General features: G+C 59.0%; 10 protein-coding genes across 10 annotated transcripts; 4 read left to right on the top strand and 6 right to left on the bottom strand.

Moving 5' to 3' along the window:
• Window positions 1-162: 162 nt before the first annotated feature.
• CMQ_6029 (ap-1 complex subunit gamma-1) lies at window positions 163-2,940 on the top strand (the record flags this gene model as incomplete). Its single annotated transcript, XM_014315094.1, has 5 exons — window positions 163-172; window positions 235-358; window positions 431-619; window positions 679-2,788; window positions 2,854-2,940. 5 exons carry the CDS (start codon window positions 163-165, stop codon window positions 2,938-2,940), a joined length of 2,520 nt encoding a protein of 839 aa, XP_014170569.1.
• A 410-nt stretch (window positions 2,941-3,350) lies between these two features.
• Window positions 3,351-4,263, bottom strand: CMQ_6366 (uncharacterized protein; the record flags this gene model as incomplete). Its single annotated transcript, XM_014315431.1, has 2 exons — window positions 3,351-3,994; window positions 4,056-4,263. The coding sequence occupies 2 exons, from the start codon at window positions 4,261-4,263 to the stop codon at window positions 3,351-3,353; spliced, it is 852 nt and encodes a 283-aa protein (XP_014170906.1).
• Window positions 4,264-5,448: 1,185 nt separating this feature from the next.
• On the bottom strand, window positions 5,449-7,901 carry CMQ_6442 (golgi membrane protein; the record flags this gene model as incomplete). The annotated part of the gene is made up of 3 exons (XM_014315507.1): window positions 5,449-6,585; window positions 6,648-7,720; window positions 7,793-7,901. The coding sequence occupies 3 exons, from the start codon at window positions 7,899-7,901 to the stop codon at window positions 5,449-5,451; spliced, it is 2,319 nt and encodes a 772-aa protein (XP_014170982.1).
• A 623-nt stretch (window positions 7,902-8,524) lies between these two features.
• CMQ_5986 (tgf beta receptor associated protein) lies at window positions 8,525-12,183 on the top strand (the record flags this gene model as incomplete). The annotated part of the gene is made up of 2 exons (XM_014315051.1): window positions 8,525-8,654; window positions 8,729-12,183. The coding sequence occupies 2 exons, from the start codon at window positions 8,525-8,527 to the stop codon at window positions 12,181-12,183; spliced, it is 3,585 nt and encodes a 1,194-aa protein (XP_014170526.1).
• Window positions 12,184-12,543: 360 nt separating this feature from the next.
• Window positions 12,544-14,683, bottom strand: CMQ_6146 (class 1 alpha-mannosidase; the record flags this gene model as incomplete). The annotated part of the gene is made up of 3 exons (XM_014315211.1): window positions 12,544-12,994; window positions 13,168-14,207; window positions 14,258-14,683. The coding sequence occupies 3 exons, from the start codon at window positions 14,681-14,683 to the stop codon at window positions 12,544-12,546; spliced, it is 1,917 nt and encodes a 638-aa protein (XP_014170686.1).
• Window positions 14,684-15,729: 1,046 nt separating this feature from the next.
• On the bottom strand, window positions 15,730-16,628 carry CMQ_5967 (calmodulin; the record flags this gene model as incomplete). The annotated part of the gene is made up of 6 exons (XM_014315032.1): window positions 15,730-15,764; window positions 15,840-16,052; window positions 16,142-16,267; window positions 16,334-16,349; window positions 16,467-16,523; window positions 16,626-16,628. The coding sequence occupies 6 exons, from the start codon at window positions 16,626-16,628 to the stop codon at window positions 15,730-15,732; spliced, it is 450 nt and encodes a 149-aa protein (XP_014170507.1).
• A 405-nt stretch (window positions 16,629-17,033) lies between these two features.
• CMQ_6472 (snare complex subunit) lies at window positions 17,034-18,800 on the top strand (the record flags this gene model as incomplete). Its single annotated transcript, XM_014315537.1, has 3 exons — window positions 17,034-17,470; window positions 17,535-18,106; window positions 18,202-18,800. The coding sequence occupies 3 exons, from the start codon at window positions 17,034-17,036 to the stop codon at window positions 18,798-18,800; spliced, it is 1,608 nt and encodes a 535-aa protein (XP_014171012.1).
• Window positions 18,801-19,151: 351 nt separating this feature from the next.
• CMQ_6437 (uncharacterized protein) lies at window positions 19,152-21,968 on the bottom strand (the record flags this gene model as incomplete). The annotated part of the gene is made up of 1 exon (XM_014315502.1): window positions 19,152-21,968. One exon carries the CDS (start codon window positions 21,966-21,968, stop codon window positions 19,152-19,154), a length of 2,817 nt encoding a protein of 938 aa, XP_014170977.1.
• A 376-nt stretch (window positions 21,969-22,344) lies between these two features.
• Window positions 22,345-22,881, top strand: CMQ_6401 (uncharacterized protein; the record flags this gene model as incomplete). Its single annotated transcript, XM_014315466.1, has 4 exons — window positions 22,345-22,349; window positions 22,515-22,599; window positions 22,708-22,768; window positions 22,829-22,881. The coding sequence occupies 4 exons, from the start codon at window positions 22,345-22,347 to the stop codon at window positions 22,879-22,881; spliced, it is 204 nt and encodes a 67-aa protein (XP_014170941.1).
• Window positions 22,882-23,898: 1,017 nt separating this feature from the next.
• CMQ_5997 (mitochondrial import receptor subunit) lies at window positions 23,899-25,133 on the bottom strand (the record flags this gene model as incomplete). The annotated part of the gene is made up of 3 exons (XM_014315062.1): window positions 23,899-24,009; window positions 24,073-24,723; window positions 24,831-25,133. The coding sequence occupies 3 exons, from the start codon at window positions 25,131-25,133 to the stop codon at window positions 23,899-23,901; spliced, it is 1,065 nt and encodes a 354-aa protein (XP_014170537.1).
• Between the last annotated feature and the right edge of the window lie 690 nt (window positions 25,134-25,823).

The raw sequence follows: 25,823 nt of genomic DNA, 5'->3' as shown, positions 1-25,823 counted from the left end.
GTCCCCTTTTTCCACGACGAAGGATCCGGCAAAAGGACAAGTCATCGCCTGGACGCGATACTCTTGGGACTTCGGCGCGCATTTACCCATCGGTCTGGGGACTAGCTCTCAGGTGGTTGTCGACGACGCCCAAAAGAGGCTCTTCGATTTTGGTTGCCGACAATGTCGTCCCGTAAGGACATCCCCTAGCTGGCAGCAAAGGCCTCAAGCTCTAACAGACATGGCGACGCGCAGTCAAGCAATTCATTCGGAACGTGCGAGCGGCGAAGACGATTGCGGATGAACGGGCAGTGATTCAGAAGGAAAGCGCTGCTATTCGGGCTAGCTTTCGCGAAGAGAGCGCAGATCACAACGTCCGGTAGGCACGAGACAAGAAGGTCGCAGACGATGGATTGGCGTGCCGAAGTGATGCTGACTGTGTGGTGTGCAGGCGGAACAATGTGGCGAAGCTGCTCTACCTCTTCACTCTCGGCGAGCGGACGCACTTTGGACAGATCGAGTGCTTGAAGCTGCTGGCTTCACCGCATTTTGCAGACAAGCGGTTAGGCCACCTTGCGACTAGCTTGCTGCTGGATGAAAACCAAGAGGTGCTCACGCTTGTTACAAACTCGCTGAAAAAGTATGGACTGGCCTCCCTGACAGCGCAGGTCTCAGTCTGCCCGGCTAACGGATCTGCAGTGACCTGTCTCACTCGAACCAATACATTGTCGGCCTGGCGCTATGCACGCTCGGAAACATTGCGTCGGTGGAGATGTCGCGAGACCTGTTTGCGGAGATTGAGAACCTAGTGTCGACGTCGAACCCGTACATACGACGAAAGGCGGCGCTGTGTGCGATGCGAATATGCCGCAAGGTTCCCGACCTGCAGGAGCACTTTGTGGAGAAGGCGACACACCTGCTCTCGGACCGGAACCACGGCGTGCTGCTCTGTGGGCTGACGCTTGTGACCAGCCTGTGCGAAGCGGATGAGGAGGAAGGCGGGGAGGAGGGAATAGTCGAGCAGTTCCGACAGTTTGTGCCGTCTCTGGTGCGCACGCTCAAGGGACTTGCGTCGTCTGGATATGCGCCGGAGCACGATGTGACGGGTATCACGGATCCGTTCTTGCAGGTCAAGCTGCTACGGCTACTCCGTGTTCTTGCGCGTGGCGACTCGAGGACGAGCGAGATGATCAACGACATTCTGGCACAGGTGGCGACGAACACGGAGTCGTCGAAGAATGTAGGCAACTCGATTCTGTACGAGGCCGTGCGTACGATCCTGGACATTGAGGCGGACTCGGGGCTGCGCGTACTGGGCGTGAACATCCTGGGCAAGTTCCTGTCAAACCGGGACAACAACATCCGGTATGTGGCCTTGAACACGCTGATTAAGGTGGTGGCCATCGAGCCGAATGCGGTGCAGCGACACCGGAACACGATCCTCGATTGCCTGCGCGACCCGGACATCAGCATTCGGCGGCGTGCGCTGGAGCTCAGCTTCACGCTGATCAACGAGAGCAACGTGCGGGTGCTGATCCGCGAACTGCTCGCGTTCCTGGAGAGCGCGGACAACGAGTTCAAGCCGAACATGACGAGCCAGATCGGGATTGCGGCGGACAAGTTTGCGCCCAACAAGCGCTGGCACGTGGACACGATGCTGCGGGTGCTCTCGCTGGCGGGCAATTACGTCAAGGAGCCGATTCTGTCGTCGTTTATTCGGCTGATCGCGACGACGCCGGATCTGCAGACGTATGCGGTGCAGAAGCTGTACGCGAACCTGAAGAAGGATATCACGCAGGAAAGCCTGACGCAGGCGGCGTCGTGGTGCATTGGCGAGTACGGCGATGCGCTGCTGCGTGGTGGCCAGTACGAGGAAGAGGAGCTGGTGCAGGTGGTGAAGGAGGAGGACGTGCTCGATTTGTTTTCGACCATCCTGAACAGCAGCTATGGCACGCAGGTGACCAAGGAGTATATCATGACGGCTCTGATCAAGCTGACGACACGGCTGTCGGACGCGGCGCAGATCGAGCGAGCGCGACGAATGTTGCAGGCCAACGAGACGAACCTGGACGTGGAGGTGCAGCAGCGAGCCGTCGAGTACACCAACCTCTTCGCGTACGACCAAATACGGCGCGGCGTCCTGGAGAAGATGCCGCCGCCACAGATCCAAGAGTCGTCGCGGGTGCTCGGCGAGGCGGCAGCGACGAAGAAGTCCAAGGCGGGAAATCGGCGGTCCAAGATTGTGAAGCCATCAGAACAGGATCTGCTGCTGGATCTGATGGGCGACACGGCTCCAGCAATTGTGGCACCGGTGAACGGTGGCGTCAACAATGCGGACCTGCTTGCGGATATCCTCAGCGGCGGCTCTGCGACATCGACTGCGCCAGCAGCTGGCGGTCCGCCGTCCAACGTGTCTGCCATCCTGGACCTCTTTGGCACGACATCACCGGCTGCATCGGCATCACCATATCCGGCTCCCACAGGCACGCCTGCCGGAACGATCCCGGGCGACCTGTTCTCGGCTGCTGCGGCCCCTTCGCCGCCTATACAGCCACCGACAGCACCGGCAGGCTTTCCATGCTACAACGGCAACGGGCTCGACATCACGATCGCGACGCAGCGGAATGCCGAGGGCGCGGTGCAGGCGACAGCCCGGTTCCGAAATGTGGGCGGTGCAGCTGTTTCTGGCGTCGGTCTGCAGGCGGCCGTGCCCAAATCGCAGAAGCTGCAGCTCCTGGCCATCTCGTCGTCCGACGTGGCACCAGGCCAAGAGGCCAGCCAGCTGATGCGGGTGATCGGCGCAAAGGGGGTACGTCTGTCCAAAAGGCTTACATTTTTTATTTAGCGTGCTTTTGCTAACTGTCTTGTGATTAGCCTCTCCGTCTGCGGCTGCGGATTACGTACACACACCCATCGGCTGGCCAGGTCCTGGAGCAGATCAATTGGACAGAGCCGTCTTGAGGCGAGATGGCGGGGTGATGTTGGACTCGGGACAGGGGTTTGGAGGGAAAAGCCAAAGCGGGGAGCTTGTTCAGCGTAGGTTCTTTGCAGCATCAACAGTAGCACCACAGACTCTATTTGGAAATGGATTGGGGCAGAGAAGCCGGTGTGTGAGACATGTCTGACAGCTGCTGACAGCTGCTGGAGATCCGTTCTCCAGTAGAGCAAGTACGAGTAGGGGGAGTACATACGTTGAGCCAAACGCCAGTGTATTACGTAATCAAACTATGAAAGAAAAGAGAGACGAAATGAACAAGGCAAGAAGTGTAAAATGCCGCCCATCCAGATTATGTTGAAGCCTGTCTATTGACCCAGCCTGACCGATCCGCGGTCCCAAGACACAAAGAAAAAGCAGGCGCACGAGGAGGAGCTCATGCGGACTCGTAGAACCAGTATTGGGCAGCGTACTGGACCTGGAAGGCGGCCGGCATGCCAGCGCAGGTAGCAGGAGAGCTTCCGCCGGCGGTCTGGACGCGGTAAACCTCGCGCAGGTTGCCGGTGGTGGTGGAGGAGTCGTGAGCGAGCAGCTTGAGCCAGGGCACGGCGGGCTCGCCATGCTGGCCGCGGTTAGAGACAGCAGAGGAGGAGGTAGTGGTGGCAGCGACAGTCGAGGTGGTGATACTGTCGGAAGGAGCTGCCTGGGTATTGTTTTTGGAGCAGGCGGCGTGGCCGAGTGGCTGGGACGGGGCGTCGAGGTTGAAGAAGGGCGTGGAGGCGGTGGTGAAGAAGTGGTGACCAGACACGTCGAGGTTGGAGGGATAGAGGCGATCGGAGAAGGCGGTGACGTCGTCGTCGGTCAGATTAAAGGGCAGCACGACAGCCGGGAGCAGGTTGAGCAGGTCCGGGTAGGCGGCCGCGATGCAGGAAGCGTTGAAGAGGGTGGCGACAGCGCCGACGGCAGCGGGTGCAGCGGTAGAGTTGGCGCTGCTGCAGGTGTAGTTCTGGGTGCCGCGACCGATGGCAACGTGCTTGAGGACGAGGCCGTCGGAGGGTGGTGGCAGCGAGGGAGAGACGGCTGGCCAGTCAGCGGGGGACATGGATGGAACGAACCCAAAAAGCTCATGGTGTCAACTCACAGCTCGACGGCAGCTGGGCCGCGGTCAGATCGCATGCCGGAAGGGCCGATCGGCTCTGCTGGACCTTGTCGGCCAGGAGGCTGAAGTAGGCCGAGGCCGTGTCGAGCGCGTCTGGCGTGGCCGCACTGCTGCTGAGGGCCGGATAGGCAGGGGCAGCCAGGACGGCCACGGCCACGGCTGACAGGAGCAATGCTGCTGACGGATGCATCGCGTGAAAAAGGCAAAAGACAACACACAAAGCCGGCTTGTGGTCGGAGAGGCGGACACAAAAAGGACTGGGAAGCGAAGACGGAGGGCCTGCCCAACGATGATGACCGACAGTGGAAGAAAAAGAGGACTTGCTGCGAGCCGGGAATCAAGTCCCAAAAGAGCGGTAGGCGTGGGTCCTTCTTATATCGAACTTTCGTGGCCGTCGTCGACTTCTCGAATCAGGCCTGGACCCAATCAGAACAGGACACAGACGGCGGCACGCACACCATCCTGGCAGCGCACCCAAGATTAGAAGCAGCATCGACATGGGTCCGCCCGATGGAGGCTGGGGGGGGATGTCTGAGAGGCTCACAGACGCGGGCTGTGCGGTGGGGTTGAGGCGGTCGGTTCAGGCGGCAAGTCTGATCAGCTCGTCTGGGGGCGCGAGCATGATGGTCGAACGGCGGCCAATGAGAGGACGGCATGTCGCAGCGGCCGCCTGATTGGCTGGTTGGCTCGAGGACCCTGTACATAGTATCGCACTACGAGTAGCCGGATTGGGCAACGCTGGCTGACCGTCGCGCCTTCCACGACTCGATGCCGTGTCGCTGCGCGTCTCCAAGGGGAGGACAGGCGGCAACGGAACAGCTCTCCGTCACGACTGCCTCCGTTGTCCTCGGCGCAATGGCCCTCAGCACTACGATATATAGTATCTTACATATTCGTACTATGTACTCTGTATCTTACTATGTTAAATTAGCGCAGGCGGCTACGGAGAGAAAAATGGATCCAAGCTGTCGTCAGTGTAAGCACGTGTCAGGACCCATAGTACTAAGTAGAGTAAAAATAACACGGCGCCTTGCCTGCTTGGGCCTGGAGTTCGACTTTATGCTTATGCCTTCTATACGAGTATGCTCGTATGCACTCGATCCTGGAATTATGCCATATTATGCGTCGTCCTTCCATTGGCTCTCGTTCTTGTTCAATACTCGCAGGCCGCACCCCACAGCCGAGTGGATACAATGGAGCCCCGGAAGGTCGCCGCAATGGCCAGCGGTTGTTAGTCCGCGTCGAGGCTTGGCCGAGCGCTTATTGTGTGCGGTGTAAGAGAAAAGAGCTCATTCTCTGCCACGCTGACGGTCACCTAAGCAGAAGCACAGTCATCGTAGAGACCCAGGCCATCTTCTCCGTGGCAGCTCCTCTTTCAGTGACTGAATCCTTCTTCCTGCCACTGTCCATGTGACGATCCGCCAGCAGCAGCTGCTGCACCGCCCGCAATGCCACCGCTGCCGCCTCCACTGCCCGCAACAGCTCCGGCAGCCCCGACAGCCCCGGCCGCTCCGCCTGCTCCTCCACCGACAGCTCCGCCGGCCGCCATCGCCGCGCTGTGCCCAAAGTTGCTCGCGTGTGTCTGCCCGTCCAGGCTGCTAAGCCAGTACAGCGACAGAAAGACGACCAGGTGCAGGGTCACGCAATAGGCCGCAAACAGGTTGCGGCTCGTCCGGCTGGCCATCACCATGCGCGTCACCGAGTAGACCACGCGCTCCGGCAGCGACAGCCGTCGATATGCCCGCGCCGACTCGCGTCCGCGGAACGCCTGGAACGGTGACAGGTTGCTCTCGTATGCCTTGCGGTAGCGGTCCAGCGACACGCCGCCGCCGCCAATCGCCACCGTCGCCGGGTTCGGGTTGTTGCCGTAGTCCGACGCCGACGAAGCCGACGTCATCGCCGTTCCTCCGCCCCGGTAACTCGACATGTACCGTGTCTTCTCGTACAGATTCAGGTTGTCCTTCTGCAGCGCTGCCGTCTCCTGTCGCAGATGGGACACTGTTCGGTGCTCGTCCGCCAGCTCCTGCTCCAACTGTGCGATCCGCTTCTTGAACCGGTCTCGCTGCGCTGTGATCATTGGCAGCATCGCCGATCCGCCTCCCGTCGCTGAGTCCGGCCCCGAGAACTGGTGTCCGTGATGTCCGCTGCCGACCCCAACTCGCGAATCAAACCCGCTGATGATTGACGATGTCGGCGATGTCGACCGCCCACCGCTGCCCGAAGCCCCTCGCCGTCCTCCTCCACCCCCACCTCCTGATGTTGTCGCTGCTGCATACCGGCTGACATAGGTTCCCGCCACCGATGCGCCCGATGGAAACAGGTTCGTCGCCTCCGCTTCCACCGTCGCCAGGTCATTCTCCAACTTCTCGTTCAGCTTCTGCAGCCGCTCCACGTCCGCTTGCCGTTGCCTCAACTGTCCCTCCACCGTCGTCAGCCGCGTCTGCAGGTCCTGGTGCGACACTCGCAGGATCGTCAGCTCGTCGCCCAGCTTCTTGTTTCGCGCCAGCAGCAGCTGCTCGAGCGTGTCGTTCTTGTCGCCTTTTGCCCGCCCTTGTTCTCGTCCGGCTTGCCGACCCCCTCCTCCTCCTCGCCCGTTGCAAACTCGATGCTTTTCAGCACCTCCAGCTCCTGCTTCACGTCCTCGTAGTCGCTCCACCGCTGCACCTTGGTCTTGAGCCCATCCCGCTCATCGCGCAGCAGTGCCACCTCGCGCTCGAGCCCGCGTAGTCGTCCATCCAGGCCACGTTTCAGCCCGTCTCGCTCCACTCGGCTGGCGTCCAGTTTCCGCACCAGCGACGAGTTCTGTGACAGCACCTGCAGGTATCCCGGGTCGTCCTCCAGCCGCACCGCCTGCTCCGGCAGCGCCGACTTGGCCTGTGCCAGGTCCACCAGCAGCTGCTCGTTGCGCGCCTCCACGTCCGCCAGCCGTCCGCTCGTCCGCTCCAGATCTGCGTGTACCATCTCCAGTTCCGCGCTCGTCACGTACGCACCCGCTCCTGCTCCTGCGCCCTCGCCCCCACCCCCTGCTCCTTCCGCGTGGCCGAGTCGCTGGTTGACCTCGTAGCTGGCCTTGATCTCCAACAGCAGCCGCTCTTGGTTCTCGATCTTGTCCTCAAACGTCTTCTCCTTGGCCTCCCAGTTCTCCCGCTTCTCCGCCACCATTGCCGTCCACGACTGTTCCACCTCCTTGACCCGGCTCTCCAGCGTGTCCTCCAGCTGCTTCCGTGCTGTCCGCTCCGTCTGCAGCTTCGACTCCGTCAACTCCAGCTGTGTCGTCAGTCCTGCCACCGACCGTTGCAGGTGCTCGTTCTCCGCCGTCAGCTTCGGCAGCGTGTCTTCTGCCACCAGCATCGAGTCCACCGACGCCTCCAGCAGTGGGTACGGGTCTGGCGCCTCTGACAGCGCATTGTACGCCTGGATGAAGGCCGAGTTGACTGACTTGGAGTGGTTCGTAAGGAGATCGATGAATGTCTGGTAGGCTTTGAGGAGTCCCTTAATGTCCGCGAGCTTGCCCGCATCGTCCAGTTTCCGAAAGTCCTTTGTCTTCTGTGCCAGATCCTTCCTCTGCACCGTCGAGTCGCGCTGGTACGCCACAATGTCCGATGCCGTGTTGTCTAGGTTTGAAACCAGACCTGCCAGGTCGATGTCTTGAAATCGCAACCGTCAGTCAGCACCCGCTCTCGTCCTGCCATCGCAGAACAACGCAGACCATCACTCACTTCTCCATGCTAGGATCGCATCTTGAAACTTGTTGCTCGAGCTGGCCTCTGCTGCGCCATCTTGGCCGCCCGTAGCCCCAGCTACAGGGGGACTAGCCACGTCGCCCATTGCTCAGGCAGGCCTCTGCTGTGTTGGAATGTCAAAACGTGCGATAAATGAGCGTACTTTTCCGTCGGTCGATGTCCGTCTTGGCCACGGTCGCGTTCGCGTTTGATCAGGAGCTTCGGTGCAACAGGTAGGGAGCGTCGTCGTCCGTTTGTTTGTTGTTCGTCAACAGAGCGAAAATGGTCTAGGACGCTTTGCGGACTACAAAGGCGGAATATGCACTCGCAATATTGGCCCGTTTCGCCAAGCCACAGAGACTCAGCGCTCTGGAGCTAACAGCCACAGTGCCAATTACAGGCGGGGAAGGCGCGCGCGAGACGCTTTGTTCCTGCAGACAGCCTCGTCATCGCCTCTTTCGCTCTCTCGGCTCGGCGGACTCGCGATTCTGCTGACTCTCCAACGAAAGATCGACAATCCTCCAGATCAGACAGTCTGGGCCGAACCACTCCAATTCCAACCTTCCACCTCTCAGGCTCCGTGCGGCTGCTCATCGCTGCCAGCTGGCAGCCCGCCTTCCGACAAACTGCAACCCCTCTGGTACTCCGGATATGGGCAGATTTTCGTGATCGCCTCAAAATTGCATACGCCCTACATTCATCCGCTGCTCTTCGACACTGCCGCCAATCATGGCCGAGAGCGATGACGGCCTCTCCCTAGAGCCAGGACCATTTGTGCTACGCTCTCTGCTCGACAACATTCCACTCTCGGCCGACGGAACGGACGAGGACATCAAGATCAACTGCGTGGAATACTACGGTAAATCCCACCACCGTCCACCGCCATCTTCCCCTGTGTCTAGGCCAGCACTGACCCGACTTCCTGCGGTAAAGATGGCAATCTCTATGTAGGCACGTCGGCCTCGGAGCTCCTCCATTTTGTCCAGATCCCCCCCGATCCCAATGACGAGAAGTCGACGAGCGTCTTCATTCTGGCCTCACGGCTCAAGCCACCCTTCTCCGAGTCTGCCAATTCTCCGTCCAGTCCACGGCCGGGCGTCCAGCAGATTGTCCTTCTCCCGCCCGTCGGCAAAGCCTGCGTGCGCTGCAACTGGACCGTGACGTTCTACTCGCTGCCCGAGCTGACCCCCATCTTCCGCGAGGTCAAGAACTGCAACTGGATCGGCGGCGTCGACCTGACCGAGGAGGCCGCAACAAGTCATTCGCCGCGTGTCACCATTTTGCTCTCGCTGAATCGCCGTCTCCAGGTCGTGCGCATCGGCGATGAGGCTCGCGCCATCAAGAACATCGACCTTGCCTCTAGCATACGATCTGCTCGCCACGATGCCATTGCCTGCGTGGCCGACACCAAGAGCTATACTCTTGTCCATGTGGAGCAGCAGGCCAAGATCCCGTTGACCAACATTTCCTCTTCTGACCAGACACCGCCGCCAGAGCCGGCTTCCCGAATCCTGGCCGGCGAAGCTGGCGACGGTCTCGCGCGCAGCTCTTCAAACGCACAACCACAACGACGTCCCAGCTCTGCCGCTTCACCTGATTCCCACAACCGCAGCACAAGTCTCGGCGGTACCGTCACCGGTAGCGCGCCGCAGCAGCAGGCGCCTAAAGAGTCTGATGCCAACACAGGAACCCATGATGTCGCAAAGCCAGCGGCAACATCGACGAGAAGCTCAGAAGAGACAGGGTCCGACGAAGCCGGCCGCATTCGGCATACAGCGCACATTCCCCCAACTGCTCAAGGTACGGCACTATTGCGGCCCAAGCCTGGCCCATTAGAGCCTCTAATAGCGGCCCCCACGCCAGAAGAGTTCCTCATTGTCACTGGCACCAGCCCTGTCGATCCCGGCATTGGAATGTTTGTCAACCTGGATGGCGACCCCACACGGCCGACACTCGAGTTTGCCAGGTACCCCAGCATGATCGTGGTAGACGGAGGCTCAGCCGACCCGTCCTCTTTGCGCATGTCCCTCGGGGGTGCGGGCGGTTCAGGTGAAGATGAGGGGGACGGATATATCCTTGCAGCCATGTCCAGAGACTTCCCAGACGGCCTACATCACGGCCTGGAGATCCAGCGTTGGGACGTGAACAATGGCGAGGATGAGCCTCCCAGATCGTGGCTAGAGGTTCCGGGCAACGGCCCGGCCTTGCCGGTAGGGATCCATCCCCTCGTGAGTAGCCAGGAAAGCCTGGTCCGTGAGGTGGTAGTGAAGCTGTGTCAGAAGCGCGTGTCCCTGCCCTGTCAGCCAAAGGACGGCCCGAACAGCCCAAAGGTCAGCAGCAAGCCGGTTGCGGTGGAGGACGAAGAGGCCAGCCGCTACAAGTCCGAGGTGGTCTTTGCCAGCCGGCTTGCCAAGACAAGCGGCCGAATTGCCGTCTGGTCCGGGAACCAAATATGGTGGGCAATGCGAAATCCACTGGTATTGCAGCTGGAAGCAGCTCTGGCTGCAGACAGGCTTGGAGACAAAATAGCCCCAAGCACGGCTAAAGAGAGAGTGCAGCTCTTCACCGTGCTCGGATCATTTCGAGGCCGGGAGGCCAAGACGGAGCTCGAGTTTGTGACATTCAGCTACATCCGGCAGAGGGCCGGCGGGCTGCTCTTCATGGGTCTCCTCCAATCTGATGGATCGGCGCCTTTCTCGGACGGAGAGCTGAAGGCGATGGGCGAGGTTCTGCTCGACAGCGGACTCGACCCGCGCATTATCGTGGCCATGATCCCAGGGCTCCGGGAGGAGATCGTGCAAAGCCGCAAGGGAATCTGGATATTCGGGGGCGTGAAGGACATTGTAGAACGATACCTGAACAGCGACGAGGCCGGACGGGTGGGCAAGAGCGTGGGCTCTCTGCAGTCGCCGATCCTGCACTTTCTTCGACGATTCCTGATCGCGTGGAGGCGAAAGAAGGGTTTTGGCAGCGTCGCAGACGAGGGAGACGTGTTCCGCAGTGTCGACGCGGCCCTGCTGGCGGTGTTGCTGGAGCTGGACCAAGGCAGCCCCAAGGGGCTCGTCACGGCCAAGACGGGCTCGGTGCGGGGGGACCTGAACGACCTGGTGGACAAGGGTGTGGACTGCTTCGGACGGGCGGTAGAGCTTCTAGAGGCGAAACACCGACTGTTTGTACTGAGTCGTCTGTACCAGAGCCGCAAGCAGGCGGCAGATGTGCTGGCAACTTGGAGGCGGATCGCAGAGGGCGAGCGAGACGACGGCGGCGAGCTGCAGGACGGCGAACAACGAATCCGTGAGTACCTAGCCAAAGTGAGCAGCCAGACGCTGGTGCAGGAGTATGGCCTCTGGCTGGCGAAGCGTCGGCCGAAGCTGGGAGTGCAGGTATTTGCCGACGACAAGGCGCGAGCGCCGCGATTCGAGCCAACACAGGTGGTGCCGCTGCTGCGCAACGAGGCTCCGGGTGCGGTCAAGTACTACCTGGAGCATCTGGTGTTTGCCAAGGGCCAGGCGACGTATGTGGACGAGCTGATTGCATACTACCTGGAAGTCGTCACGGGCGAGCTGCGGGGATCCGAGGAGGCACGCAGCACGATGCGGGCGGTGTATGAGGCGTACCGAGCGCTGCAGCCGCCGAAGCCTACTTTCCACCGGTTTCTGCGGGACAACACGCTTCCGGATGACGAGGTAGCTCAAAGCCGGCTGCGACTGCTAGAGCTACTGGGTAGTCCGTATCCGTTTGACGTGGGGGCGATTCGGCGACGGCTGGCCGAGTCATTGCCGGCGGCGACGGCGACGACAGCTGCGGCCGAGCAGCTGCTAGTACCCGAGGCCATCATTCTGGACGGCCGTGAGCACCGACACGAGGACGCACTGCGGCTGCTGGTGCATGGTCTGGGCGACTACGACACGGCGGTGTCGTACTGCGAGCGAGGCGGGTCGAGTCTGTATGTGTCGGTGCGCGGGGCAGACACGGCAGAGCTGCCGATGCTGCCGCCGACACCGAGGCGACGCGAGAGCCTGCCGCCAACGCGCGAAGAGCAGGCCGGGCTCTTCCGAGCGCTGCTGGTGGAGTTTATGGCCATCGAGGACGTGAGTGACCGAGTTGAGCAGACAGGCGCGCTGCTGGGCCGGTTTGCCGGCTACTTTGACGTGCTGGACGTGCTGCAGCTGCTGCCGGACTCGTGGGCTGTTGATGTGGCCGCTGGCTTCCTGGTGCACGCGCTGCGAGAGCTGGTGCGAGACCGCAATGAAAGTAGCGTGGCGAGAGCGCTGAGCGGAGCTGAGAACCTGCGGCTGCACGCCGAGCTGATTGCGCAGATCGACAAGAAGGGGCCGCAGACGGAGGAGTTGTCGCTTGAGGGATCCCATATTGAAGCGGAGACATGAAGGGGGTGGAGGGGGGTGATGAGGATGAACGAGGAAGATGGAGAGGAAGAGAAGATATTCAAGAGGGGGAAAAGGATGGCATAGAAGAGCTTTGATAGATCTCAGCTTTTGATTAATGGAACACGAATAAGGCAAGAGCTTCTGGGCCAGTCGACCCTCTGAGAGGAAAGAATGAGCGATCGAGGTCGTTTAGATTACTAATTATATAGACAGATGAAAAGGAAAGAGCTTTCTGGGCATCCTACCCAAACAGGCTAGCACCCCAACTCCGAGACAGTATACAGAAGCCAGACGAAAGCAAAGGCAGCCCGAAACCAAGACCGAGACCGAGACCATATCCAAGACCAGAAAACACACAATCTACGGCAGGGCAGTCGTGCCGGCGCGGCGGAAGGGGTGCGCTTCGGTGTTGAAGACCCACTCGTCGAGGCTGGCGAGATCCCACTCGGCAAAGACGAGGTAAAAGTACTTGAGCGTCTCGCCCATCCAGAAGCTCTCCATCTTGTCCATCGGCGGCGGCTGAAAGGCTTGGGTGACGTCGAGGATGCCGGCAGCGGCGACGGGGTGCGCGCCAGAGCCGTTCGGGTCGTCAGCAGACACAGCACCGGCCGTGCTAGTGTAGCGCGCAATGCTCTGGAACATGTGCCAGGCCTTGTCCTGCCATGCGGTGTCGCCGGTGAGCCGCCACATGACAAAGACAGACTCGATCGCCTCGGGGCGCAGCATGTACTTGGGGTCGTCGATGTCGACGTAGCCGGGCGCCATGCGGCCGCTGGTCATGAGCCTGTCGATGGCATCGGAGGAGCTGTCCCTAGGGGGTTAGCAGGGAAGGGGGAGTAGTAAGGAAAGAGAAAGGAAGAAAAAGGAAAGAGGAAAAGGGAAAAGGGAAAAGGGAAAAGGAAAGGGGAAAAAGGAAAAGGGAAAAAGGAAGAGGGAAAAAGAAAAAGAAAAAAGAAAGAGAAGCATAAAAAAGAATAAGCCTACTTTGCCAGCTTCCAGTGCTTCTCCAGAGCGTCCCGCCACTTGTCCGGCGTGTAGCTGCACCGCATGCCAGCCTGATCCTCGCTCGCAGAGCCGCAGGTAGCGTAAAAGAATTTTTCCGGTCCGATGCCAGTGGCGGTCACGTTGTAGGTCCAGACGCAGGCGTCAGTCAGCTGGGCGGCCAAGGCCATGTCGCCGCGGTCGTTGCTGGCCTCGCCAAAGGCGCGAGCGGCGAGCCCGACCATGCCGCCGACAAAGCAGGTCAGGTGCTCACCGCGCGGCGAGTTGACGACGGCGCGACCGGTCTGCGGGTCATCGACGACGCGGGCATCGCCCGAGAAGACGAGCGGCCAGTTGTGCTCGTTGAGCACGCGGCGGAAGAGGTGCTTCTTGGCCACGGGCAGAAAGCGGCTGTACATGTGACGCGGCTGGTCGAGCACGCCACCGAGAAGGAGCCACTGCTTCGGCAGGTATTCGTAGAGCGAATCGGACTTGCCGCCGAGCGAAAAGGTGTCGTCGCCGTCAAAAGCCGGCACGGCAGCATCCACCAGCACCGGCCACATGCCTGGCAACCGCGTGCGCAGCTGGTGGTGGTCCAGCACGTCCGACACGCGCGCCGTCGCGTCGTAGAACCTCTCGTCGCCCGTCAGCTGCGTCAGCTTGGTGAACTCGAGCGACAGTGAGCCCAGCTCGGCCGCCGGCATCGCCCGTGCCGCCTCTGTCTGCATGCCACCGCGCACGTACGCTCGCCAGTCCCACTTGGCCAGCGGCATCCGGTTCGGCGTGTCAAACGCCCCCAGCAAGATCTCCCCCACCTCCACCGCCTTGCGCAGCAGCACTGGCTCCGTCTTGCCGCTAATCTCGTACGCCCCCAGAAAACCGCCGAGGTACCGGATCGTCACTTCAAACAGGTTGATCACGTCCGCCTCCGTCCGGCTGAAGTCAATGTCCGCGCACGCCCGCACTGCCATCCGGAACTCGTCGTGCATTCCCATCATCCAGAGCGAGTCCAGTGCGTCCACCATTGTCCCGCCCCCCCAGCCCTCCCCAGCTTGTTGTAGTCCTGCAGCGGCACCCCCGACATCGGCATCACCTCGTCTGCCAGCCACGCCACGTCCTTGTATCCCTTCCAGCTGCGCTCAAATACCTCCTTCACCGCGGCCAGACGGCCCAGCCGCACTTCTCGCGCCTCCTCGCTCTCCTTGGGTGCCGGTTGCTTCTGCATCGGCGGCACCGCCCCCTCGCGCCGCTCCTTCGGTATCAGCTTCAACGATGTCACTGGGTAGCGGTCTGGCAGCTTGGCCAGTCGCATCTTTGCCCGTTCGGCCGCGTCCTCCAGTGGCGGTGGAGCTGGCACCTTGGCGCTCGGTGCGTCCGCTACAGGCAGTGGTTGCATCGGCGAGATGTCGTGGTACCGGTCAATCAGTTCGGTCCTGTTCCGCGTCGCCAGCAATACCGTGCACACCATGAGACCTGCAACCACCAGCAGGGAGCGCCATCGGCGCGGTGGGCTCATCATGGCTGCTGTTGAGTCGTCGCTGGCTGCTGTGTTGCTGATAAACAGTAACAATAGCAGACGAAATCAGCATCGATGAGCGAGAGAGAAGTGGAGATAGTAGAAATAGTAGAGAAAGGGCACACACAGAGAGAAGGAGCGAGCAAGAGAGAGAGAGCACCACTAAAAACGGAGCCCAGAGCAGGGACACTGTGGCACCAATGGCAGCGAGCTGGGGGGTTAAATCAGGGCAGCTGTACTATGTACGTTGTATGCCCGACGTCATCGTCGTGCCAACAATGCAATGCACAGGGTGTGTTGGCTCTTTGCAGACAGCAGCCTGCGACAAAAGTCCAAAAGCGTAGCTTGCTAACAGCAGCCGAGGCGACTTGGCATCCCCATAACATGGCTGAAAAGCAGCTGAAGGCGCTAGCGAAAAAGGTACGCAAGCCTCCTAATTTGCCATGACGCGGCAGGACTCGCAAGAAAGACACATAGATACCAGCACGTGACAAGGTGCAGGAGCTGAAACAAGTTGCTACGAGCGGGGGTTGCGACCCCTCCTCTCACCCTCTTGCTGACCGCAGATCGCACGGAGAGGAAGGAGGAAGTGAGCATCAGGCAGGAGCAGCAGTCCGACCAGACGCAAGGCTACATGTAGCAGGTGGCATGTTTGGGAATATTGGGGAAGCTAAGGGAGAACAGCAGCGCTAAATGGCACTGCCACGCTCCGCCTGCACCATGTTCCTAAACCCTACCCGTGACAAGAGCGGTTGCATATGATTGCTCGCCAGCCTCGCATGCTGTGGGCCGACGTCTGGACATCACGAAAGAGCAGAGGGCCTGGCAGAGTAGAGACTCGGCGCGTGTTCTGGTTACGATGCAGCTGAGGAAGAACGGATCTTTGTAGTACCAATGCGGATAACAGCAGGGAGACATCATGAAGAAAGGAATGAAAAGTAGACAAAACATCGTCAGCGAAATCCGTCAGCCGCGAATTCCTTCTGTGCCATGCCAGAGCACAACATGGCCGTCATTCCACATCCGCCGCCTCGCCTCTTCCGCCGTGCTTATTTCTGCATCATGAGCTGCACAAACTCGTTGTCTGTAGCCGCCCGTTAGCTTGCTGTCCGCTGTCACTGTCACTGCTGCTGCAGCAGCAAGAAAGTCGGAAACTCACAGTCGATCCGGCCGTCGCCGTCCTGGTCCGCCTCGCGGATCATCTCGTCGACCTCCTCGTCCGTCAGCTTCTCGCCAATGGTCGTCATGACGTGGCGCAGCTCAGCCGCTGAGATGAAGCCGTTGTTGTCGCGGTCAAAGACTTTAAATGCCTCGCGAATCTCCTCCTCCGAGTCGGTGTCCTTCATCTTGCGTGCCATCATCGTGAGGAACTCTGCCCACCACCCGGTCAGCACGAGGCCAGAAAAAAAGACAAGACAAAGACGGGACGGAAGAACGCCGCGCGCCCGTCTAGAGACATACCCGGAAAGTCAATGGTACCGTTGTTGTCGGCGTCCACCTCGTTGATCATGTCCTGCAGCTCGGACTCGGACGGGTTCTGGCCGAGCGAGCGCATGACCGTGCCGAGCTCCTTGGTCGTGATCTGGCCTGTCCGGGAAAATGTGTCAGCACAACGCGTCACCCGCCACAGGAGAGGGTGGACGGTCTACGGACCATCGCCATCCTTGTCCTATCAAGCGCGGCAAGCGCGGCCGGTTAGCAAAACGTCCGGCCGAGAGGAAAAAAGGGGGCCGAGCCCGGACCAGATGGCCCCGGGCAGACGGCAAATGCCAGGGGAAAAACGTACAAACAGAGAGAAGGCCTCCTTGAACTCGGAGACCTGCTCCTCGGTAAGTGAATCGGCCTGGGTCGCGCGTCAGTAGGGTGCTGCGCGAGAAAGAAGCAGACGCAAAACGAGCACGCCAAAAAAGGAGGGCCGATCGAGTCGGGCTGTGGTGCGACGAACCATGATGCTGGCGGCTGGGGAAGCAAATCGGGGATTCCGAAAGGAAAAAAACGAAGACGGGCAAGAATGCGAGGGAGCTCGGGGATGGAGAGAGCAGAAGGGCGAGAGAGGATGCTGGAGACAGTTGTAGGAAGGAAAGCTCAAAGCCTTAGCCGACAATTGTTGTTGCCTCGCGTGGTGGGTTAATATACTAATGCGCACACCTAGACCCGACTTTGCTGCATGTCGAAAACAGCCCAGGACAAGGAGGGGGGTGAGGGACCAGCAGAGCTTCGCAGGGCGGGGCGGGGCATCGATTTCATTTCAGGAGGCCGCACAGGGGCTTTGCTGGGGCGCAGAGCGATCACTGCAGCTCGTCTACCTGCATGGCAGTCTGCCTTGCCAATGCCGATAGCTGCATAAATCGGCATGTTCTGCTGCACTGTCTACCTGCATACTACGCCGGGCGGCCCTGTCAATGCGAGCTGTCCGCTTCCGTTCGTTTGCGTCAGCGAGTCAGCCACACGATTACGATATCTCGACAACCCGTCCACCTCTACGACGAATCAGGCCTGCGACGACGCCCAGCACGCAATTCACGACGCCTCGAACACCGCCTTGCTCTGCCGCCCGTTGCGATTGCACCCTTGCGCCTCGCATTCCATCGGTCATCTGCCTGTCAAGCGCGATTCGCCGTGGCGACGGAAAAGACAAAGAACGAGACGACTGCAAGCCCGAGACGCTTTCGAAGCTCGCCCGCCGTGCGCTCCCGCCGTCCTCGTTCCGTCCGCCCGCACGAGGCAGGCTGCTGGAGGTAGCTGTGATCTTGGCGTGGCGTCTGCCATGTGGCGAGACCGTACCAACCTGTGAGTATAAGTCAGTCAGTCTGTGAGTGAGCCGACGATGTCTGACTGCCGACGATGCGAACAGCTACATCTCCTACCGCCAGTCCTACGCACACCACCCGAAGAAGCGGACGCGGTACTATGGCGGGCTCACCGGCGACTCCGTGGGCGCGGCCGCCAGCAGCGCTCTCGACGAAGACCGGCGCGGCCTGCTCTCGGGTCCCGATCCGTTCTACGACCATGCCGACGAGACGATTAACGCGGCCGGTGACGCCGTGATCGAGATGGACCTGCTCCCGCCGCGCTGGGCTGATATCTCGGACGAGGTGACCGAGATCCTCGGCGACGTCGCCCGTCAGAGCCAACAGCTCGACCGGCTGCACCAGAAACACGTGCTGCCCGGCTTCAACGAGGACGAGGCGGCCAAGCGGGCCGAGGAGGGCGAGATCGAACGTCTGACCCAGGCCATCACGCGCGGCTTCCACGACTGCCACCGCTGCATCCAGCGCATCGACCAGATGGTGCGCGAGTCCAAGGGCCAGGGCAGCCTGTCGCGGGCCGACGAGACCATGGCCAAGAACGTGCAGATCTCACTGGCCACGCGGATCCAGGAGGCCAGTGCCACCTTTCGCAAGAAGCAGAGCACGTATTTGAGGAGTAAGTGGGGAGAGCGGGAAAAAGTAGAGAATACAATGACGAAAGAGAAAGAAAAAAAAAGAAGGAAAAAAAAAAGAAAGAAGCTGACCATCCAGAACTCAAAGGCGTCTCCGGAGGTCCCGCATTGGCCATGGCCGGAATCAGCTCCAACTACGCTGCCGACCCGTCACTCCTCGAGTCCGACGCCGACCGGTCCTTCTCGCAGCTAGCACTGCAGGAAGCCTCGTCTTCGCAGCCGCAGCAGCGCCAGCAGCAAATACAGAAAATGCAACGCCAGTCCAACGATGCCGTCATCGCACAGCGCGAGCGTGAGATCGGCGACATCGCCCAGGGCATCATCGACCTGGCCGACCTGTTCCGGGACCTGCAGACCATGGTCATCGACCAGGGCACGATGCTGGACCGCATCGACTACAACGTCGAGCGCATGAACACCGACGTCAAGGCGGCCGACCGCGAGCTCGTCGTGGCCTCGGGCTACCAGCGCAAGACCACCAAGCGCAAGATCATGCTGCTGCTGCTGCTCATCATCGTCGGGCTCTTCATCCTGCTGCTGATCAAGCCAAAGCGGCATAGAGGCGGCGGCGGTGATGGTGGTGGCTCTGAAGCTGCTAAACAAGTGCCTGGAAATGTCGACAGCGGCGGCGAAGAAGCAGAGCAAGACTCCCCTTTCCTAATGTCGTTCTTGTCATAGCACGGAGTCCTGCTCTCCTGTTCCCGTCTTTCTCACGCCGCGGCACGTCTTCTCGCCACATGCGTTAGACCGTCTGCGGCTCTGTACTTTCATCTTGTTTCCATCTTTTCCATCTTTTCTTACCTTGTGTTTCTTCTTTCTTTTTCTATTGCATTCCCCCTTCTTCGCACTTGTCCGTTCGAGCACGCTGTCATGCCTGTTGTACACTATCGTTTTCTCTCTTGCACTGGAAGTCGGGTCCGATTATAGAATCGTTAAAAGGAATGGGCTAATGTATCTTACATCGGTGGTATCGTCGTCTAACTAGTCTATCTCGTTTCGAGTATATCCATGCATAACTGCGTCTCGTCATCATCCTGTGCTCGGCTCTATTCCAGGCTGCTGTGAGACAGCGTCGATGAACGCCTCTCGTGACATCTTCTTCTTGTCCCCCCTTCGCGTCAGCTGGTTTCCAAACGAGTTGGCCACCGGCCGGACGGCCTTCAATGCTTTCTCCAACACATCCAGAGCCGGCAGCAGCTCCTCTGCCTCTGCCGCTCCTCCTCTGCTGCCGCTGGTCGCCCACGCCGCATCGCATAGATCCTTGACCTCCCGCACCGTCAGCTGGTTCGCCGATCGCGCCGGCTGCCAGTAGCGTGTGGCCATCGACGGGGGCCCAAACACGGCGGCAATGCACACCAGGGCTTCTGACCGGACAATGGCCGTCGGCACTGCAACTCCGCGATCCCGCAGAATGGCCAGTAGGCGGATCCCACCGGCCAAAGAAAAGTCTCCCGGAGAGGCCGCCTTCTTCGCACCGTCTGACGGTACTGGTTGTTTTCCCAACCGGTTGCCTATAGGGGATCGCACGTTCTGTCCCTGTCGGTACGCCAGCTTCCGGTGGAAGTACCATCGAACAACCGCCTCAACCATGCTGCGATCGAATATCAGGCTCAGTGGGTGCAACGGGTGGTCCAATGCCAGGTCGCGCGGCAGCAGCCGGTAGCCAATGTCAGACGTCTGTGATGGACTCTCATCACGCAACACATCGGGCACATCGGCAACGTGGACCTTAAAGGCAGCGTTTGCGCCTGGTAGCGACGACGCGGGCGAAGTCTTTGGTGCTGGAAGGGCCGCCGCTTGGATGGAAACATAGCGGCTTGCAACGTCCACTGCAATGGCTTCCAGGTCGGCCAGACGGCCTTGTCTGCCGAGCAGAACCAGTATGTTTTGCCACGCCTCCGTGGCTACAGGTAGACGTAACGTCGCCAGACGACGGCATAGGGCTATGCAAAAGTCGACGTCCGGAATTGCGTTGGGGTCAAACTGGCGTGGGACCTCGGCCAAAATCAGATCGGACATGGACTCGCAAGTTGACGGCAGCAACTCGATGTTCTTGGCAGCGAACTCGTCCATCAGCTTCAGGGTGGCCTTCTTCCTTCGCTGGTCCAGACAGGTCTGAAGCAGCTGATTAGACGTGGCCACCAGTGAATCTTCCGACACCGCGAGACGCATAGCAAGCAGCAGATGGTGTGTCTCCCAGTCGCCCGTAAACGAGGCAGAGCCGAGAACATAGCGCTGCAGCACCACGTCGTCAAACACGTCCGGGTGTATGGTGGAATGGAGGAATTTGTCCAACGTCTCCCCGTCACCCATCTTGGCCAGGTGGCGAATGCCTCTGGCATAGTTGGACTGTCCGACGCTGATTTGAAGCTCGTCCAGCTGCTGTAACCGACGTGAAACCCCAGCAGGTCCGTTTTCGCGCAACGCAATGGACTGTAGGGACAGCGGCCCAATCTCAAGAATGCCCAGACCGGACACGAGATTGATCGCCGTGTCCAAGGACACCCAGCTGGTTGCAAACCATTTCGCTCCGATCTTGTCGTTGAATTGCTTCTCCTGGATGCCAAATGTCTCGCCGTGGACACGGTTCATGAGATGGTAGAGATTTTTCGGCATGTCCGCCGTCTTTTCTGCAGGCTGTCGGGGAGCAGGGGCCTGGTTCACAGGCCGAGAATTCAGCACCGTCTGTTCTTGGCTATGGAGCTCCGTTTCTGGGTAGTAGCCGGCAAGGTACTGCAGAAACGGCCGTGACGCTCCTGTCGACAGCGGTATGTCGTCGTGCCGGATAAGCGTTTCGCGCCACGTCTGTGCCAGCGTTGAATGGCCCTCAGACCACAAAAGGGGTACAATAGTATCGTAGAGCTGGCGGTGGTGGCTGGTGGCATAGATGCAATGCAGCGTGTCCTGGAGCTCGGGCTCGGGGTCAGAGATGAAAGCCTTTAGCATGTCGAAAAAGTCACGCCTCGCAACACCGAAATGTGCGCCCAGCCGCAGGTGCCATTGTAGTGCCCGGTCATATTGCCCATTGTCCAGGCAGAATGTCACGATGGTTCGGTAGTAGTTTGGCCAGTGTGCGTCGTGCTCGTCGTGCATCCACTCTGCATATGCCCATGTGCTCTCCAGAAAGGCCTCGTCCTCGAGGGCAGACTCTACCACGGACTGCCAGAATGAAATGGCCACAACACCGTCCGTTTGGTGAAGCTGCTTCCTATCAAGAATTTCTCTCCACACCACCAGAGCACCCTCGCGGTCTTCACGCCTCTGAGCAAAATTGAAGATGGCACTCCAGAGCCCCAGGTCGGTTGCATGTTCGGGCAGGTCAACAGATCTCTTGGCGTCGCGCACGGAATGCGAAGACTGCGTGAGCCCAGCCTCAAACATGAGCCGGTCGTAATCGAAGAGCAGATCGCGCCATTTCCCGTAGTGCTGGGCACCCAGCAACGATCGTCTGTTATGTTGGAGCCCCAAGCCCGGGCCCTTGTCAGCTGCTGGGTCCCGCGCCAGTGGGGACGGTAGGAAGTGGCCGCGACGCTTCAAGTGGTCCACGCCAGATGATTGTGATGCCACATTCGCAGTTGTAGCCGACACGATTGTCGCCCCATCACTCGATGTATGTTTTTCCGAGGATCCAGGCTGCTGAACTGGTCTGGAAGCAGCGATTGCGACGGCGGCGGAAGAGGATATGTGGCGTTGGGACGTCTTGATATTGTTACGTCCACGCCGATCGAAAGTAGGCTCTGCAGTCGCTACATTGGTCCGGAATATTCGAGCCGGTGAAGGCGGAAGTGTTGATGCTAAGGAAGAGGAGCGAACTGCGAGCCTCAACCGCGGAGACGCCAATGGCATTGCTATGGCCTTGGCGGCGCTGGCGAACCAAACTCTGACAGACGGACTACCATGACATTGATACAGCTTAGAATCCCCATTGGGAGCACGATGCTTTCTCGCTTGCCTTACAGCTGGTTGGATGTAAGTCCTCTCTGATTTAAATGACTTTTTTGGATAACGATTTCATCAAGCATATCGGCTCCACATACAGTGATTAGTCATTTTATCTTCCAGCCAATCGGGACAGACTATTTTCCGACGTATTTCCCTCGGGTGCGTCGCTCTCAATCAAAAGCTTTCTCACTGGATCGTACCACCATCTGACGCAACTCGGTCAACGACGACAAACATTGACTCTTCATAACTCTCTACTCAACTCTCGCAAACCGGCACAATGGGGTGAGTCTCCCCCTTTTTCTGGCTTTGTCGGCGCCTCGCTCCAATGGCTGCTGGCCAATGCGACGTGACTCTGTCAAAATTCTGCCCCTCGACGACAACGACGATGGCCATGGTGTCGGATCACAAAGTATGGATCGCTAACGCTCGTCCGCGTCTCCCTTTTAGTCTCATCGACGCCCCCAACAAGGTTCCCTACTTCCAGCGCACCTACCAGGCTGCGTTCCGCGGACACACCCGCCTCTGGAAGATTGTCAGTATTATGTCGCAACCAGTCCTTCGTTCACACTCGCGCGTTTCCGTTGATCCGGGTTATTCCATACAAGCATCTAGGACTGTAGCTGACAATAGTCCGATACAGAACCCCCGCAGCAATGTGCTTCTGACGCCGTACATGGTCATCCTCTTTGGCTCCGCTGCCGGTTAGTGCTCAAAGTCGCCCGATCATCGTAGCCTGGCTCCCATACTAACATCACGAACAGCTACCACATACGGCATGACCCGCAAGGTTCTTGGCTACAACACGTTCTGGTAGATGGAATGCCATGGGGTTGGATTGCTAAGCAGAGCTCGTTGTTCGGCGATAGTATGGAGCGTGGCAATTGAAACGCATAAGTGGTGAAGATTGATGCAGTCCCTTGAACATTGTTGCGTACAAACATGAGGCTGCTGCCTCTGCTCTGCCTTGCCTTTTCGTGACCGGTTTCGCGCTCAGGTTGCTGCAGCCATGTGCTTTTGTAGTTGCCGATGTCGGCAGGCTTCGGGATGCGCTCTAGTCCTGTACCAGAAGACAAGGCACCAGGATGTTCTATATGTTGTGGAAATTAAGGATAACATCGGGACAGCGCCCAGACAACTAAAAGCTGCAGTCACTATTTAAATGCACAAGTTTATTGTCTTGATATTTTGGGCATCTTCTGTTTCTCTGAATTATATGCAAGGAACCCAGTGTCGTTTTCCCCATCCACATGCCATGACATCATACGAGATATGTAGAAGTAGAAAGAGGGGGTAGAGGAAAGCTAGTAACACAGACAGGTAAGAATAAGGGGAAGGGGTAAAGAGAAGGCAGAAGGGATGCTCTAGAAAGAGAACAGTAGCCCCTACATATTTCCTCCCATACATTTCAGACAGTGCTTTTACCTTGAACTTCGGACGGTAATCCCACAAGGCCTCCTGACAAGCAAGAGGCAAGCATGCGTTGCAACCAAAATAGTCCCATAGCCAACCAGCCATTGTCCGCAGGGCCATCTCTCGACCCCGAACAACTGGTCCCGAAAGAAAAAGAAAAGCGTTCCAATAAAAAGAGAGATACATAACGCCATGACCGACATTCAAGATGGTTGCATAAGATCCAAACCGTAGAGGGAGAGTGGAGCGGGTGTGTTGTGTTCTGGCTGAACAGAGCGTCTCGAGGGGAAGCGAACAAGTAAGAGAGTACCCCAGACGCAGCCCGGTAGAAAACAGAGAAGGGGAAAATTAAGATGGCCATTTTCTAGCTTTTTCTACTTCAGCACTCTCTCTCTCTCTTCTTGTTTTGTTGCTCACTCGCTTAGAACGGGACGTTGTTTGGTGGTGCGTGAACGGGGCTGCCGTCGGGGTTGAGCTCCATCTCTTCACCACCAGTCTCGATCGAGATGCCTAGGCCAAGCTTGGCTTGTTGCTGCAGGCTGTTAGCAGTAGGAACTGGGGGGGGTTATAGCAACGTCACGGAATCGAGGCCTACCGAAGCGTGGTCCACATCTGCCGCGAAAGTCATCATTACGGGGGCGGCCACCCGCTTCTCCAGCAGGACGCCTAACTTGCCCTTGGAGTCCAGCTGTGCGCGGAAGGTCGACATGCGGAAATCGTACTTGGCGCCAAAGGTCGTGACGCCCTCTTTCTGCAGGCCGCCACCCATCAGGCCGGCGGCCGCGTTAGGCACCACCTGCAGGGTCATATCGACACCGGCCTGCACGTTTTCGGCCAGGCGGCGCCAAAACGTCGCATTGATGGCACCCTGTGTCTGCAGCTGTGCCGTGGCCACCCAGTCACCCGACGCATACCGGCCGCAGTACGAGAGCAAGGCATCGGGCGGCTGCGACAGCGCGCCGCGCTGCCAGACCCCCTCCAAGCCGATGGACAGCTTGGGAGTGACCGACTGCAGGTAGTTGCCGATGAAGATGCCGGTCAGGCCGCCGTCGAGGTACGACGGATTCATCGTCTTGAGCGACGCCGTGAAGTCACGGCCCGTGTATTCGTGCTCGATCTGGACCATGCTCTGGCCGTCGCCGGGAGCCAGCTGAGCCGACGACTTGGAGACGAGCCCGTCAGTCCAGCGGTAGTTGAACCGGGCCGCCAGCTGTCCCTCGTTGTCTACGTGTCCTTGGCAGAACACCTATGCGGAAGAGCACATGCTGTCAGCACCACGGCCTCTCATCGCCACGCAGAAACCTCCTTCCCGTCCCTCTCCTCGGCCTCGCCCCGGCTCCGGTCGATTCTCACCTTGTTCGTGCCGTAGAGGGCTGCAAACGTGTATGGTTGTAACCGGTCGCCCATGGCAAACTGGTGGGACACCTGGAACAGAGGAGACACGCTAAACGGCTTCGTCAGGTCGGCTTTGATGCCAGTGAACATGTGGTTGTTGAGCAGCACATCGCGCTGCACCTCCTTCGCAATAGCCTCGACCGTGCCCGGATTGCTGAGGCCCAACCGGTCACGTCGGTCTGAGAATGACTTCCATGCCTCTGTGATGGACACTGCCACAGGATTGGCCTGCAGAAACGTCCACATGTCTGCGGACGCCATTTTTTCAACTGAATTGCCCCCGCCGCTTTTCGGGTTTTATGCCAGGACGCGATCACAAGACGGAATAGACCGGGACGGCGACAGCAGCGAAGAAAGTGGAAAGAGAAAGATGCCGCCGCAGATGCACTTCGGTTCCGTCAATCGTCGTGTGCGCAGCGTGGAAATGCGAGGTAAGGTGGGTGGGTATAACCAATCTCGCAAGTATTTTGAACAGGTCGTCGGCGGAGGAGAAAAATTTTAGAGATTAAAAATAATTAAAAAAAAGATAGCCAGCGTAAACCCGTTTCCCAACGCAGCTTATAAACGTTAACTCGGGCTTACAAGCGACAGAACAGCGGCAAAGATAAGCAACTTCACTTCCATTAGCTCTGACAACAAGAGAAGTCCAGACGATCATCCAAACAACAACAAGATATGCTTTTAGACTCAATGTTCGCAAACACTGGCGATTACCGTAGGCCATCGCAGAATGCGCAGTGCGGCCGCCCCACAGGGACGGCCTAAGAGGGCAGAGTACGTGCTAATGGTGTACTCACGTGACCATACGTGGAGGCCGACGGGTGCCGAATGGAGCGCGGTTAGTTCACATCGCAATGCAATGCTGATGCAAAGTATTATTCATCTGCCCCGGCAGCAGGTCTCGTCATTGACGTCGCTGTGCACTGCTGACCTGCAGGATTGAGAGATCTA

Source organism: Grosmannia clavigera (genome assembly GCF_000143105.1).
Source record: "Grosmannia clavigera kw1407 unplaced genomic scaffold GCSC_167, whole genome shotgun sequence".
NCBI lineage: Eukaryota > Fungi > Ascomycota > Sordariomycetes > Ophiostomatales > Ophiostomataceae > Leptographium > Leptographium clavigerum.
The sequence above is the reverse complement of the archived record's forward strand: the minus strand, read 5'-3'. Positions and strand labels throughout refer to the sequence as shown.